We start from the raw sequence: 14,486 nt of genomic DNA, 5'->3' as shown, positions 1-14,486 counted from the left end.
AAATCTTTTAGGTAGTCAATGAACTGAAGCAAACTATAAAGGATGCCATCTAGGGTGAAGAGAATATTTTCATTTAAGGTGAATTGGTGCTATGATTTGACTCCGGAGGTTGTACTAGCAAATGTCATCGTTAACTAGCAAATGTCATCGTTAACTGAGTGCAGGGAATGTTCACGTATTTGAGCGTACATGAATGACTCACAACTGTTCATGTACGCTCACGTACGATTCGAAAAATGAGTTGAGACTATTTGTGCGTGCATTCACTTGCACGTGCATTTTAGGTGTCAACACTTGTCTTTTTTTGCTTCCATAGAGATTTCCATTTTCACCGCGGTTTTAGGAATTAGTATCGAATACAGGGTTGGTCTCGGCCGATATTGATCCAAATTGCATCATATCGGTTTAGATTGAACAGATTACCCATCTTTCATTTAAAAAACCTTTGTTTTTTTAAACAATTTTTTACCCTTTGTTTGTAATGATCCACCAATATGGGATTGGCCAAGAATCAGGTTTGGAGACCGCTGATACTGATCCGGATCAGGCGATTCTGTCGATCTGCTACTGATCCATAAAACCATGCTCTTCAGCCTTTAAATGACAGTAAATGGGACAGGTGTTGGCACCTTAAGTGTACGTGCAGAGGATCTAAACTCCCAAAAAATATCCTTTCTCAATCCAATCGAAGAACCTGTTTCTATGGATTAAGAAATTCTCTCTTCAACGTGGGTGAAGAAAAAATCAGTCCAACATTAAATGCATGAATTGGGAATCTGAGATTGAACTAAATGATTGTGGCTTTGTAAGCTTTGAGTTGAGCTGATAAAAGCTTGATGCCCGGGCTTGACCTTTTTCGCTGTAAACTCATCATCATGAGGGAAAAGGGTGGAAAAAATGTTCTTTTGGAATTGGGAAGAGATAGAGAGGGAAAGCGAAGAGAGGGAGGGGGGAGGGTAGGGCCAAGGGTGGAAAGATTACCTTTTGTTGACTTCTACTAGAAGGATTATGGGCTCCATAATAAGGAACAAAAAATATTACGAAGTAAGAAAAAGATACTTTCAGTGGTGGCTGCAAGTAAGGAATCGCACTTGCGATAGTGGCTGTCATACTATTTAAAAGATGTAGTGGTCAGTCTTTATCATTAGCACTCAATTAATCACACTCCACCTCCCATATCAAATAACATTTGGGTCCTTCAATTTTAGACCCCAAACTTAAGCCTACAATTCCTTCAAAATCAAAACTCAAATAATGCAGTTTACTGCATCACTTTGTTGGGGTTAGAAAACAACCTTCTCTTTTGATAAATCGGTATTTGTAAGATAAAAAAGAACAAAAAGAAAAGAAAAGGAAAAAAAAAACAGTCCCAGAAAAGATAAGGAATTCAAGTGGTTCACTAATACCGTTTACATCCACGGAGTGATTCGATATTCCACTAATAACAAGTGAAGAAAACAGTACATCTTCCCTTTTCTCACTTAGTCTCTCTCTCTCTCTCTCTTCTCTACACTTTATATTCTAAGATTCACTTTATCTCTCCTTAGAGAAAACCTACACACTTCTTCTAAAGTGTCTCTGAGAAGACTCCACCTTACTTAATGTTTTCAACCACCAGTCACTTCTATTTACTTGAAAGACCCGACTTTGTTGATGACTTCATTTTTTCATTTAAAGATTCTTCACCTCTCATTCAAATAGACAATCCAAATTAGACCATTGAACCAACCCATTAACCGGTCTTTATAAAAACCACCAAATCCAATGCACTCTAACCTGCCATGATCTACTATATTAATTAGGGTCAAAAAACACAACTTGGTCGCAACACACACACCACCGCTGCACCCTGACATATCTCCCCACAATGCTTATTGGAAGAATGAGATGGATGACATGATACCTAGGGGTGTAAATGAATAGCCGAAATCCGTTTCCGTATTCATGTCCGTATCCGTTTAGCACTATCCGAATCCGTCCAAAAGCTAAACGGATGCCGATACGGATAGACTATAGCTATCCGAAAAGCTATATTTACATGTAAACGGATAAAATATCCAATCGATCCGTTTAGCACTATCCGAATCCGTCGATAGCTAATGGATGCGGATGCGGATATAGCACTATCCTAGCCGAATCCGATCCGTTTACAGCCCTAATGATACCCAACGGGCCAATATATCTGTTCACTAGAACACACTTTACCACTGATCAAAGCATTTACAGCAAGATTGCTTGTAATGATACCCACATAAACCTGATTATATCTAAAAAACCAAACATCTCAAAAGAGTAACTTGGTTGCAGTTTCATCAAACCATGCCGGGTTTTCGGGTTGACCACAAGTTTGGGAGTCTGTTTGACTGATCTCCCCTAGTTTGAGACCTAGAGCTCTAGCCTCTGTGTGGGTTTTAATAAGAAATGTAGCCCATAGGAAATCATACAGACAAACCAAACTAGATTTGATTATTAGTAGTTTATAAGGATTAGAGAGTTTAAAAAAAGGTAAAAAAAAGAACACACCTTTTATTTGCTTTTCTTAGGTTCCTCAAAGCCCAAGAGAGTAATGAATGTAGACTATGGAGTAATTCATTCATTCACTCCATTTCTACCTTCACTCTCACGCATTCAACTACAGAAAGTCATTTATGCACTAAGCCCCAATAAAGACTAACGCAGAACCCACCAGCATCACATATATACTCATTTATTAATACAATGTTAATATATTATTAACCAGCACAGGGAGATGTGATGTGTAGCACAAGCAGTTACCTTTTAACAAGGAGAATGTTTTCTGGAGATTTAGAATTGAACCAACCAGTGAATCATTGGGTCTCCGACACTTCATGAACTTACTAGTCTTTAAGGTTAGAATCCATAACAGTTAAGTAAAAACTCTTCCTGAATTCATGGTGGAACACCAAGCACAAGGCTTCATTCTCTGCTTCATAATCTAAGCTGTCCCTCTTCTGTTTACTTGTATTTATACAACTAGAAGCTGATGAAAACATAGTAACAGAGGTGACAAAGCAAGTAAATATTGTACTGTTTCTGACTCTTGTCAATTCTACATTTGATTTTCCTGATCCAGCCTTTTTCTGTAGAAGAAGAGAAGTACAGAGAGAGAATGGAGAATGGTCGATATTTGAGTTGGATGAACACTTCAATGGGACTTCATGGGTTAGAGAATGTAAAGGAGGATGAAGAGCTGGACATAAATGTATCTTTATCGTCGATCCCTCCACCCCAGACACCCAAAGAGCCCATGGAGTTCTTGTCAAGATCATGGAGCCTCTCTGCTTCAGAAATCTCCAAAGCACTGGCTCACAAACAGGACTGTTTTCTTCCCGACAAGAATCCATATACAGTCTCAATCCCGGAGACCATTATGGAGCCGCATTACGTAAGATCCCCGAACTTTCTCTTCCTACTTGAGTAACATCAGCAACATGAAAAAGGCATTTAGCTTCTAAGTGTCCAAAATTTTCCTATAGAACTCGAATTAAGAGAACTAGCAGCTTAGTGAAGAAAAGCTTACCATCTCTCATTATCCCAGAGCAGGATAGCCTTAGTTAATTTGTTATAGTCCTGGATGATGGATCATTGCTGAATTGCATCCATCAGCACAGACCAACTGAAGTTTCATCTGATCATATATTGATTTGAATGAAGGGAGCACCAATTGGATTATTGGAGTAATGGGCAAGAAGAAGCATCTCTCTATTACTTTTCTCTAGCTATCACCTTCATATTCTTGTTTCCAAGATCTGTTGCATCAGCATCACTTGCAATAAAAGATGGATTTTAAAAATCCAACTGATCCCTTACTGTAATACTTATTTTCCTTTTCAACTAATTAACCATCACTCTTTGCAGATGTGGGGAATAGTTAATTCAGTTAATGCTTGGAGAATACCGCTGGTTGGAAAATGGTTCCATAGCATGGAGTCCAACAATAACAAGAAGAAAGAGAAAGCCCGTATAGAAAATGCTTGTGTCCATGCTGCCCTTTCTGTGGCAGGAGTTGCTGCAGCCTTAGCTGCTGTGGCTGCAACAGAAAACTCCAATGGCAAAAGATCAAACGTGAATGCAGCTCTGGCATCAGCTACAGAGCTTTTGGCATCACACTGCATCGAGATTGCTGAATTGACAGGAGCTGATCATGATCGAGTGGCGTCCGTTATCAGATCAGCAGTGGATGTTAGAACTCCGGGTGATCTGATGACCCTCACAGCTGCGGCTGCCACAGGTATCTACTATATTGTTTGGATTTTGACATTGATTATGCCGAAATTATGATAAATTTGGTCACCAAACTAAGCTGATGAAGGATCCATATAGTCTATCAGCCATTCTTCATTCCTTAAAGTACTTTGTTTTCTCTTGACTAAGCCTTGCGCGGAGCTGCTGCCTTGAAAGCAAGGGTTTCCAAGGAAGTGAAGAACCATGCAGCAATAACTCCTCATGACAGAGGTGCTAGTCCAACCTCTTCTTCTACTGCTTGTCAGAATGTAATGGAGATCCAGAATTCTCCCTGCAAAGGTGAACTCCTTCAACAAACAAGAAAAGGTAACCAATCTATCAAATTTGTGTAATGGATAAGATTTTTCTGCTTACTTTACAACTACTGTGAAAACTAAAATAGGAATTCAATGCAAATCCATCTAATTTTCTCTGCTGTTTTTGAATGTGAAGATCTGGTGCTTTGCCAAACTGAAAATTTTCCTCCCTGACAATTATTCAAGAAGAGAACCTACACCTTATGAACTTGCTGCCGGACTTTGCAGGTGTGTTGCGCTGGATGCAAGTCACCATCTACCTCAACAAGAATTCGCAGGTAAGAAAAAGCTCATTAAAAAAAGAAAAACTCAATTCTGATAATTGAATACCATCTTAAGAAATGTAACTAACATCCCTAATTCATTTCTTTATCAAATTCACAGGTCATGGTTAAACTCAAAAGCAAACATGTTGGAGGAGCCTTTTGTAAGAGGGATAAATGTAAGCTTTCAGTTCCAACTGTGAATAAAACCAAAATATATTCCATTAGAATTTGTGCTAGAATGCTTAATATTGAGAAGTTTGTGTGCTTTTTGGCTCCTAATCTTCCAGTAATGGAATTCGTCTAATAATGAGCCACACACCTGGAGAAAACTATGATCATTAAGGATCGGATTGTATGATGATTCATGCTGAATAAACATCCTTTTTAGATCATGTCACAATGTAGCTTGTACACCAATTGACCTTATCAATGAGTCAGGCCAAAGTTGAGGCCTACAGCCATTTCAGTAATACCTAGATGAACAAATTAACTGTTCAGAAAAAGAAAAGTTTGATGCCATTTTCAGGTTATGGCCATCCAAAATAACAATCACAGAGGATTATCTGTGGTGCTACAAAAGTGGTGATTAATGGGGAATGTCACATGTTCCTAACATTCTGCTGCATGCTTCGTGGTACCAGGTACTGTTTACAGTGTTTGTGATGAGATTTCAGCACGGCCTACAATGAAAGAAAAGGAGGGTGTGGAAGGAGACTGCTTTGGATTGAGAACTGCACAAGGTCTTCTAGAGTTCAGGTGCCAGAGCAAGGTCCACAAACAGAAATGGGTTGATGGCATTAAAAGTCTGCTACGCCAAGCTGGCTGCATTAAAGAAACAGAGAACTCCATGGAATTCTTAAATATTAACTGAAAATTTTCTTATGAGTTTCATAAAAGAGGAAATATATATATGTGAGAAAGTTGTGGGCTATGGATACTATCACTAAATAGCAAAATTTAAAGAAATTTTGCTACCATTTTCTGTTACCAGACCATAGATCTACTAAGAGTTAGTCCCAAGTCTCCCCACCATGCTATTCATTTGAACGCAATCCTGAGATTTTTTTTGGGGAGTGTTAAGGAACTTACAGCCCATCTTTCAGGTGGAGAACGCAAAGCTGGCCCCAATTATGACCCTGCAACATACATGGATGAGGAAAGACCAAGGCCCATTAGAACCATAGAATTTTGTGCAAGTGGCTTCAAGAAGTGAAGAAGACTCTTGGGAATTTCTTCACTGACATTGCTAATATACGATTTTGGCACAAGCGTCTCTCGTGTACACAATGAATGGTCATCAAAATTGCTGTCTATCCCATCATTAGGGGCCGAGAGCTATCTTGTAACTCTGTGAATCTATGATCATGTTTTAAAAACCTTGACTGGGCCATGGGCAGGTGGACCAGTTGTGCAATGATGGGGATCATAAACCGTAAATGGTTGGTTTGATACTCTGATCTACGGTGGGCATGGGTCCTGGTGCAGTCCACCTTTTGCCTGTGGTCTAACCTTGTTGAACTTTAGAAATACATAAGCATGAATATCAGGCCCAAGTCCACGCGCAGAACCAGTATGGGAATATGACCTTTGTACCCCAAGCAGGGCCCTGCCTGCGGCAACTGTGGTTCGAAGAATCGGAATCAGTTATTCCGTACGAATCAGATCAGAACCTGCTGGATCCAATTCGAATCGACCGATTTGTACTGAATTTCTAGGGTTCAGTCGGATTCCAATTACTTGAACCTCGGCTGCAACAGACCCTCAGACTGGATTTACCAGCTGAGCTGGCTGGTTCAAGCTGACGAATTGGCTAATCAATCTGTTGAACTACTTGACAGTTGCTAGAACTGGAATATACATATTTTCTAGGTTTCATGACACCATCAATTTAACCTAGTCATTGCGTTAAGCTTAACAGGTACAATTGATTGAACCCCCTTTAACTGGGTTGAGCTGTTTTCAAATTTTACAGGCTGCTCTGGATAGATTCTCTTCGAGATAGCTCAACTTTAGACTGCACCTTCATTTTGATAATAACTCTGAGTTAATTATAATACTTTCTAAGTCGCTCCTTTTCTTTATTTTTTCTTTTTCTTTTTCTATTGAATCTATGCTGAAAATCAAGCACTAATCCCCAAGTAGAAGCTTATCCCATTGCCTGAGCAAGTTGACTTGGCTGAGTCAACTGAACCAGACTGTGTTAAGACCAAATACCCTAATAATTCTCAATAGGTAAGTCAGATTCAAAGTATGCTTAATCAATGCTGATTCTTCTGAGCATTTTGATAGAAAGGAAGAAAAACTGATTACCAACATAGAAATTTTATTATTATATTCAGTCAGACTATCCAAGTTCTCAGTCCCTTTCTTTGAGATTCTTAATGATGATCTGTACAAAAAATTCAACTGAATCTTACAACCAATGGCAGACCAGAGAATTAGTAAATGGAAACTGAATATAAATGCTAATATTGGTGAGACAACAGAAACGAGATTTTATATAATAATTGGCAACAGATACATTGTACAATTCTTTCAACATTACATTTTGTCCATTCCATTTTCCCTTCAAAATACAACAGTCTTGTTTTCGTCATAGGGTAGCACTCGGAGCTCACAATATGATTTTATCGCCTTCTCCAAGCATTGTTTCTCCAGGTTCTCTGATTTCTGAACAAAACTCCGAAGGTTATCTCGGTGGGAGACTCTCTCTACCTATAAACACAACATTTATCATAGTGTTTTTTAAGGTTGCACCGACCTTGTAAACATTTCTGATAATCATACAGTCAGGATTAATTAAAACCCAAGAACATATCAAGCTGTACTGTTTCATGTGTAAGATGCTAGTAAAACATTAGATAATCCAAAATAACAATCACAAAGGATCAAAGTCAAAGAATAACAAAGAAGAATACACATATCTAATGTGCTATCATTTAGTAAAGTGGGGAGGTGGACTTACTGAACTTCAGAATTTGCACCGCATAGGGGAGGGGGGGGAGGGGGAGGCACAAAATCATATCATCAAAAAACTCAGTCAAATTATAGATCTCTTACCGCACTAGGATTACAAAAAAAGGGATAATTTCATTTGCTTGGCCCACTATTTTTAGCCACGTGGCAGGATGATGTGGTGACTCTGACCGTTGGATAGACAGGTCTAGGTATGGATTAGCTACTTTTCAGATTTCAGAACCCAATTCAATATAATACCCTCCCCTGTATTGGCATGCATCCAAGTATTTTTTTTCAGCCATCCGTCATCCGTGTATCCTCAGACACCCTCATGTAGTCCATAGATATATTTTGCCACTTGCTGAAGGCTGAAACTTGACAAGTAGGCAGGAGACCTTTGAATTCTACCATTCCACAAAATTTTACTTTTGCCCTTACAAAATAGCCAAAAGTTGCACACAATTCGGCTGGATTTAGTTTACAAAAATTCCTTCAATGGAAACAATCCTTCTCATTTTGAGGAGCACTTCTGCAAATATACAAAGACAGTAAATATGTGGAAACTGAGAATTTGAAGAAACCAACATCTGGATGAAATTGGACACCTCTTGCTTCTAAGCTAGGAGGAAGCAAATAAAATTTTGATAAGAAGCTGATGTAGACACTTCTCTATTCTCAAATAGTGTTTCCAGGAACTCAAACTTTTAGATTTCAAAACAAATCAAATACCAAACCAACCAAGTATCAACAGGTACTCTCCCCTGCTTCAAGCAAAGGGCATAGGTGACATAAAGAACCAACAGTACTCAACAGTATTCCTCCCCATACTTTAATGCCTCTGGAATTTATAAAAAAAGAATCATCTCAACAGTCTGTAGTAGAGATCAAAGTTCACAGGCCACCCTTCATGCCATTGACCTACAGTTGCAATGATGAATAGACAGAATAACCTTTACTTTTCTGATTTACTTGAGGAAATGCATCAAATGGAGTGAATCATATGAACCCCACAACTGATTTCAATGAACCACAAAATACTAATACTGGAAGAAAAAAAAAGCCTGATTTTATGCAATTTAACTGCTAGTCTTTTAAAGTTATTCATGCTACCTGAAATTTTTTAATTTTGAAATCCTCAGGCTGTCAGGCACTCTATGACTTTCCCTCACCAAACATTCAAAGTAGTGCAATCTGAAAATCCAGATTATGGATCTCAGATGCAAGTAGACCCAATGATAAAATCTGTGATCAGATCTACGATAAAGGAAGCAATTGCTCAGTGAAGAAATCAGATCGATGAAGTGGAGGGAAAAGAGATGCAATCGAACTGCTTGGGAGAAAGAAGAGAGACAATGTATGGAAGAAGAGAGGAAAGAACAAAGAGAAGAAATCAAGTTTGGGATACCACCAACTCTTAAAAATAACTCATATTCTTTACTCAAATCATCCCCAATTGATGGGGGTGTAGTACATATATAAAAACCTTCTAAAATTTCTAAATTGACTCATAAAAGGACTCCTAATCACTCTAACAAACCCAATAAAATAAAGAAACTCAAAACAAAACTCTAACTATTAAGTAAACCCAAATACTTAACTACAAATCCCGTGTACTAACTTTATCCTCACTGTATGGTATTATAAATTAGACCCTTACAATGAAACCCAGGGAAAAAAACAGGCCCAACCCATAGGATAACTACCCAAAGGTCAAATTCAGCCCATTTGATGTAGATCCCATGACTGGCCAAGCATTACCAAAGGAAGAAGAACCAAGCACCTGGCCCATCGAACCAGGTTCTAATGGGCCAGGACTGGACCAGCTCGAGCCAGCCTAGCAGGACCAGATCGAGTCAGTCAAGAAGGCCTTCTAGAAGACCCAAGATTGTGCCCCACGATTTGACAAGGCTGGTCTTTGACCAGTCAAATTCTAGTTGCTTAGTTTCTAATTTATTAGTTACTAATTTGATTATTTTTGCATGTTTAGAAGGCTGGATTATGAAGCCTTTAGTAGTTTCTAATATCCAGCTAGTTTCTGTTTTCAGTCAGTTCCTATTGTCATTAGTTGCTAAGTTCTAGTAGTTGCTAATTTTTACTTTCTATTTTTGTAAGCTAGCCTAAGTCATTAAATAGGCAGCCTTTGTAAGAACTTGACAATGAATTAATGAAAGAATTTTGGAGGCATTCCTTGCACTCGATTATGGGAGGGAAATCCCTGTTCAACAGCTGAGATAGCAGTGGGTGAGAGACCCTGGGCTGAGAAAGCCCAACCCCGACCCACCTCTATCTCAAGCTCTCTTCCTTCTCTGTTTTTTTGTTCTCTGCTGCTGCTGCTTGAAGAGCATTAGTCTATCAAGTTTGTCTGCCGCTAGTCCCTGTTGCTGTGCAAGAAGACTCCATATATGTGCTTCTGAAGATCTGCTCTCAAGCCTGATTGGACCATTCAAATCATTGGGCTGCCACCAGCACCTTATGGGCCTCCCAAGTTTGCTTATAGGCCTTCATATGGGATTAATGTCTGCATCACAAAGTGTGTATATGCATCATCTCTAAGGGCAAATTTAAGTAATCCTGTCCCATGCTGGATAGCATTGTTAACAGCACAGAACTAACAAACCAACAACCTCAGTCTCAAATGGGATCTATCAACTTTTCAAATGTACACAGTTCCCTCTTTTGCATCTAAAAATTGAAAGCTTACTGATTGCAATAGATTGTCGTAGAAAGTAGTTCATGCTCACCTTGAACCCCATTCAACAGAAGTCAGCCAGATCCTAAAATGTTCTGTGAAGAAAAGAATGGACTAGGCTTTTAAAAATAGTCAATGGTTTAGAGTTTGTTGCACTTTGTAGCCGGTGATGACACACTTATTGTCAAAGTATTAAACTAGTGCTAGGCAAAAAGCTCAGACTTATCCCAACTAAGTGGTGTCGGCTACATGGATCCTTGGCCTCCAATCAGCTCCATTCGTGGTCATACTTGATAAGCCTAAGCTATGCATGTCCTTCCTCACTACTTCTCCTACGGTAATTTTAGGTCTGCCTCTGCCTCTTTTAGTTCCTTTAATCTGAATCAACTCCTCCATACTGGGGCATCCAAAGGCCTCCGTTGAACATGGTGATGCCACATCAAACGACTTTCTCGTAGCTTATCATTTATCGGAGCTACTCCCAAATCAGCTCTAATATGATCATTCCTTACTTTATCCATCATCTCAACATCCTCATCTCCGCTACACTAAGTTTATCTATATGAAACTTCTTAACTGCCAACATTTCGCACCATATATCATAGCCGGTCATATGATTGTCCTATAAAATTTTTCTTTAAGTTTTAAAAGAATACACTGACCATACAACATTCCAGACACACCTCTCCACTTCATCCATCTTATTTTAATTCTCTGTGAAACATCATCCTCTACATCACTTTCTTTATTTATGATTGAGCCCAGATACCTAGAATAACCACTTTGCGGAATCTCCCTCTCATCAATTTTCACCACCTCATTATCCATCCTAGTGTAACCAAAGTTACACACCATAGAAACTAGCATTTCTGTATTCTCTTAAAAACTCTGGTTCCCCTTTTACAGGAGCAGATCACCTCCATGGCTTTAGCATTGGGCTTAATGTGATTTGCCTCTGGGCTGTATATCATTCTCCAATGTCTATTTTAAATATATAACTCGTCTTTGACACCAGGATAGGTTACTGCCAATGATTTTAGAAGCTCCCATTTGATTCCTTGATACACAAGACTCTGTATTTTATGTTCAAAGGTAAAAACATACACCCTTCATTATCATTTTCCAAAAACAAGAAGCACAACATGTTCTTCACTCAATATATGATGGCAATGTGCCATAGTTCTTTCCTACTAAAAGATAACTTCATCAAAAAGGGGAATGTGACTATGTCAATTTTACTGATATGTTGAATGTTCAGACTAACATTTAGCAGTGTGCAGAAGACCTAGCACAAAGCTTAACTATTGGAAATCCTGCTCTGGTTATCTAATTGTATATTGTTTGAATATTCGTAAGATGAATTTAAAATTTAAAATATCATAATATTTTCACGTTTTATTAGCATTCTTTTAATTGACTTTTCAAAAGTAAATGGCTAAGTAGTTCAAAGAAAAAGTAATTAGGTACAAAAATCACCATCTGCTCAATAATTGGCCCTGCATCCAATTCTTCAGTTACAAAGTGACTTGTTGCACCAATCAACTTTACACCAGAATCAAAGGCCTGTCAAAACTGTGATGCAAATTAAACAACTACGAAGACAAGAGAACACAGTATGATAAAATACACAAAGAAGAGTATAAGACTGAACCTGTTTAGCAGGATATCCACCCTTGAAGGATGGCAAAAGGCCATGGTGAATGTTAATTACATCCTTCCCATAAGTCTCCAAAAAATTTCCAGATAAAATCTGCAGATAGATACCGATGTCATGTGCCCACACGTAACAAAAGAAAATTAGATCAAATCAACACCTGCAAAAAAAGAATGGCAGCAAGAAAAGGAAAACAAAGATGAAGACACCAAGTTAAATGATTTATAATTGACTGGAACAGAAGGAAGACTGCCCTCCCTGCCGGTGTAATACCCAAAAATATATACAGGGGGCTTGAATGACCATCCAGAAGGTCTTTTGCACCAAAAAGATATTCTGTTATAGTGTCAAAGCCTTCCTAGGTGGACCATTCTCCCTTAAACCACCCAATCTGTACAAGGGAGAAGCACCTTTGTCTTAAGTGATATATCACACTATCGCAGTATCCTGCTTGGTTGAATAATGGACCAGCAAGTCTGACAGATCTGAATGATGCAAAGACTTGAGGATCAAAGTTACCTGCATATATCTAGCTAGCACTAGAAAATCCGTGTCATGAACCAAATCCAAAATTTCACTTTCTCTTTTATTCTTTGGAGTTGTGCGCAAACAATGGTATGGAATTTCATGCCTTTCAAGAAAGCGAATAACATGGGTATTTGGACCTCTGTCATGGTTACTGTAGGAAGGTATTGAGATCTGTAAGTCAATAATTTAGAAGCCAAAGATTCTATCAAGAAAGTGAATTTTCTGATATAACCTTATAACACAAGTTATATCAACAGGAAGTCTCCCATCCTGCCATGCATGTAACAAATCAACCAGACAGTGGTCCTGCAACAGAATAAGAATAGTTCCAATAAAATGATATTGCAAACACCCAATAAAGAAGACAGAGATTAGCATGAACGATAACTGTTGCTCAGCACTTCCCTCCCCCCCCCCCTCTTTTGTTTGGGGTGATGGAGGATAAAATTTACCTGTTTTGAAGCGAGAACTGCTATTTTATATTTGGGGTCAAACTTGGGAACCCGTACAACAGATTTCATTGCGTTAAACATCTGTGACAGCTTGAGGAAGTCCTCATTCATTTCAGCCCGTGGCCATCTGATGGGGTCGAAGACAAATTCGCTGCCAAGTTGTATTGGAATTCAGTACCTTTTATGATCTGCTCAATTCAAGCATCAAATTTACAATAATTTCAATCAAACTCGAACTGATAACTCTAAAGAACAAAGATGGGACCCCACAGTCTGCACCATGAACAGCGTCCTTGCTTGTGTGTGTGTGGGTGTGTTTCTGTTCTATGAAGGGGGAAGATCCCTGCCCTGAAGTACATGATACTGTAACTTCTGTCTCAAATGATACCAAACTCCATATTAAGTCCTTACACAAGCAATAGTAACAAAAGGTCACACACACACTACATGCAATAATGTAGAAAAATAAGCATTTTACTCATTCTGCACATGTTTGACACATTTTTGGACAAATTGGAAATTCCATGCAATTGCCTCCCAAACTATGAATTAAGAAATTCGGGACCTGAAAATGGTAATTTCTGAAGAATTATTATAACCGATGGGTCTCACTGAGCACGACTAAGAGCAAAATGGAGTGGAATTCAAACGAGCTAAGCATACGAATGGGTATTGTCACGAACATATACAAAACAGAAATAGTCATCAGTGTGGAAAAAGTCGACCTTCTAGAATAGAAAACCTGTTTGTTTTCGGGAACAAAGACGTCGACGTTGAAAATGCTTCCCCCTCTCACAGCAATGCACTCCGATAGCTTGGCGACAATCCCAACATCATCCTATAATACAGTAATACACAAACAAATTCAAATCCCATTACAGAATCCGAAATCAAACTCCCACCATCCAACCGATCTTAAGACTTAGGATTATTGATTGGGGAAAGGAAGTTGCAAGACATCTAACAATAAGCAGAGAGCAGTGATTTCCCGTCTTCTTTCTTTTCAAAGCACGACAAAATCTGAAATAAAGAGATAAGCTTGGAAGCAAAGATGATTGGAAATTGGGATGCAGAGAGACAGAGAGAGAACGTACAGGGCAGTGAAAGACGTGGACTCCGAGATTGGGAGTGGGCGTGGAAGGGTCTCTGGATAAACGCCATGAACTGAAAGCCCTTCTTGTGAATCCGACAACTTGTGGGAAACTGGAGGAGACCCTTCGAAGAAGAAGTTGGGTCATGGCTTCCCTCGCTCTCCTTGGACAGAGAGAGAGAGAGAGAGATATCTTCTCTCTGCAGTGCTGTCCACCCGCGCAGCCACGCAAACACCCAACCAACCTTACCAAAAACAGATAACTTTTACATTACAGGCCCATGACA

General features: G+C 39.0%; 2 protein-coding genes across 2 annotated transcripts; one reads left to right on the top strand and one right to left on the bottom strand.

The window, feature by feature from the left end:
• Window positions 1–3,068: 3,068 nt before the first annotated feature.
• LOC122659343 (VAN3-binding protein-like) lies at window positions 3,069–5,727 on the top strand. The gene is made up of 6 exons (XM_043854467.1): window positions 3,069–3,406; window positions 3,880–4,252; window positions 4,396–4,572; window positions 4,791–4,840; window positions 4,947–5,004; window positions 5,470–5,727. The coding sequence occupies exons 1-6, from the start codon at window positions 3,131–3,133 to the stop codon at window positions 5,697–5,699; spliced, it is 1,164 nt and encodes a 387-aa protein (XP_043710402.1). The 5' UTR covers window positions 3,069–3,130; the 3' UTR covers window positions 5,700–5,727.
• A 1,572-nt stretch (window positions 5,728–7,299) lies between these two features.
• Window positions 7,300–14,421, bottom strand: LOC122648929 (formyltetrahydrofolate deformylase 1, mitochondrial-like). The gene is made up of 8 exons (XM_043842246.1): window positions 14,204–14,421; window positions 13,835–13,947; window positions 13,110–13,260; window positions 12,890–12,963; window positions 12,649–12,808; window positions 12,127–12,225; window positions 11,952–12,038; window positions 7,300–7,543 (listed from the first exon to the last, which is right to left on the bottom strand). Exons 1-8 carry the CDS (start codon window positions 14,345–14,347, stop codon window positions 7,397–7,399), a joined length of 975 nt encoding a protein of 324 aa, XP_043698181.1. The 5' UTR covers window positions 14,348–14,421; the 3' UTR covers window positions 7,300–7,396.
• Window positions 14,422–14,486: the final 65 nt, after the last annotated feature.

The sequence above is a fragment of the Telopea speciosissima genome, chromosome 1, assembly GCF_018873765.1.
Source record: "Telopea speciosissima isolate NSW1024214 ecotype Mountain lineage chromosome 1, Tspe_v1, whole genome shotgun sequence".
Lineage (NCBI taxonomy): Eukaryota > Viridiplantae > Streptophyta > Magnoliopsida > Proteales > Proteaceae > Telopea > Telopea speciosissima.
This window is presented reverse-complemented; position numbering and strand designations above follow the sequence as displayed.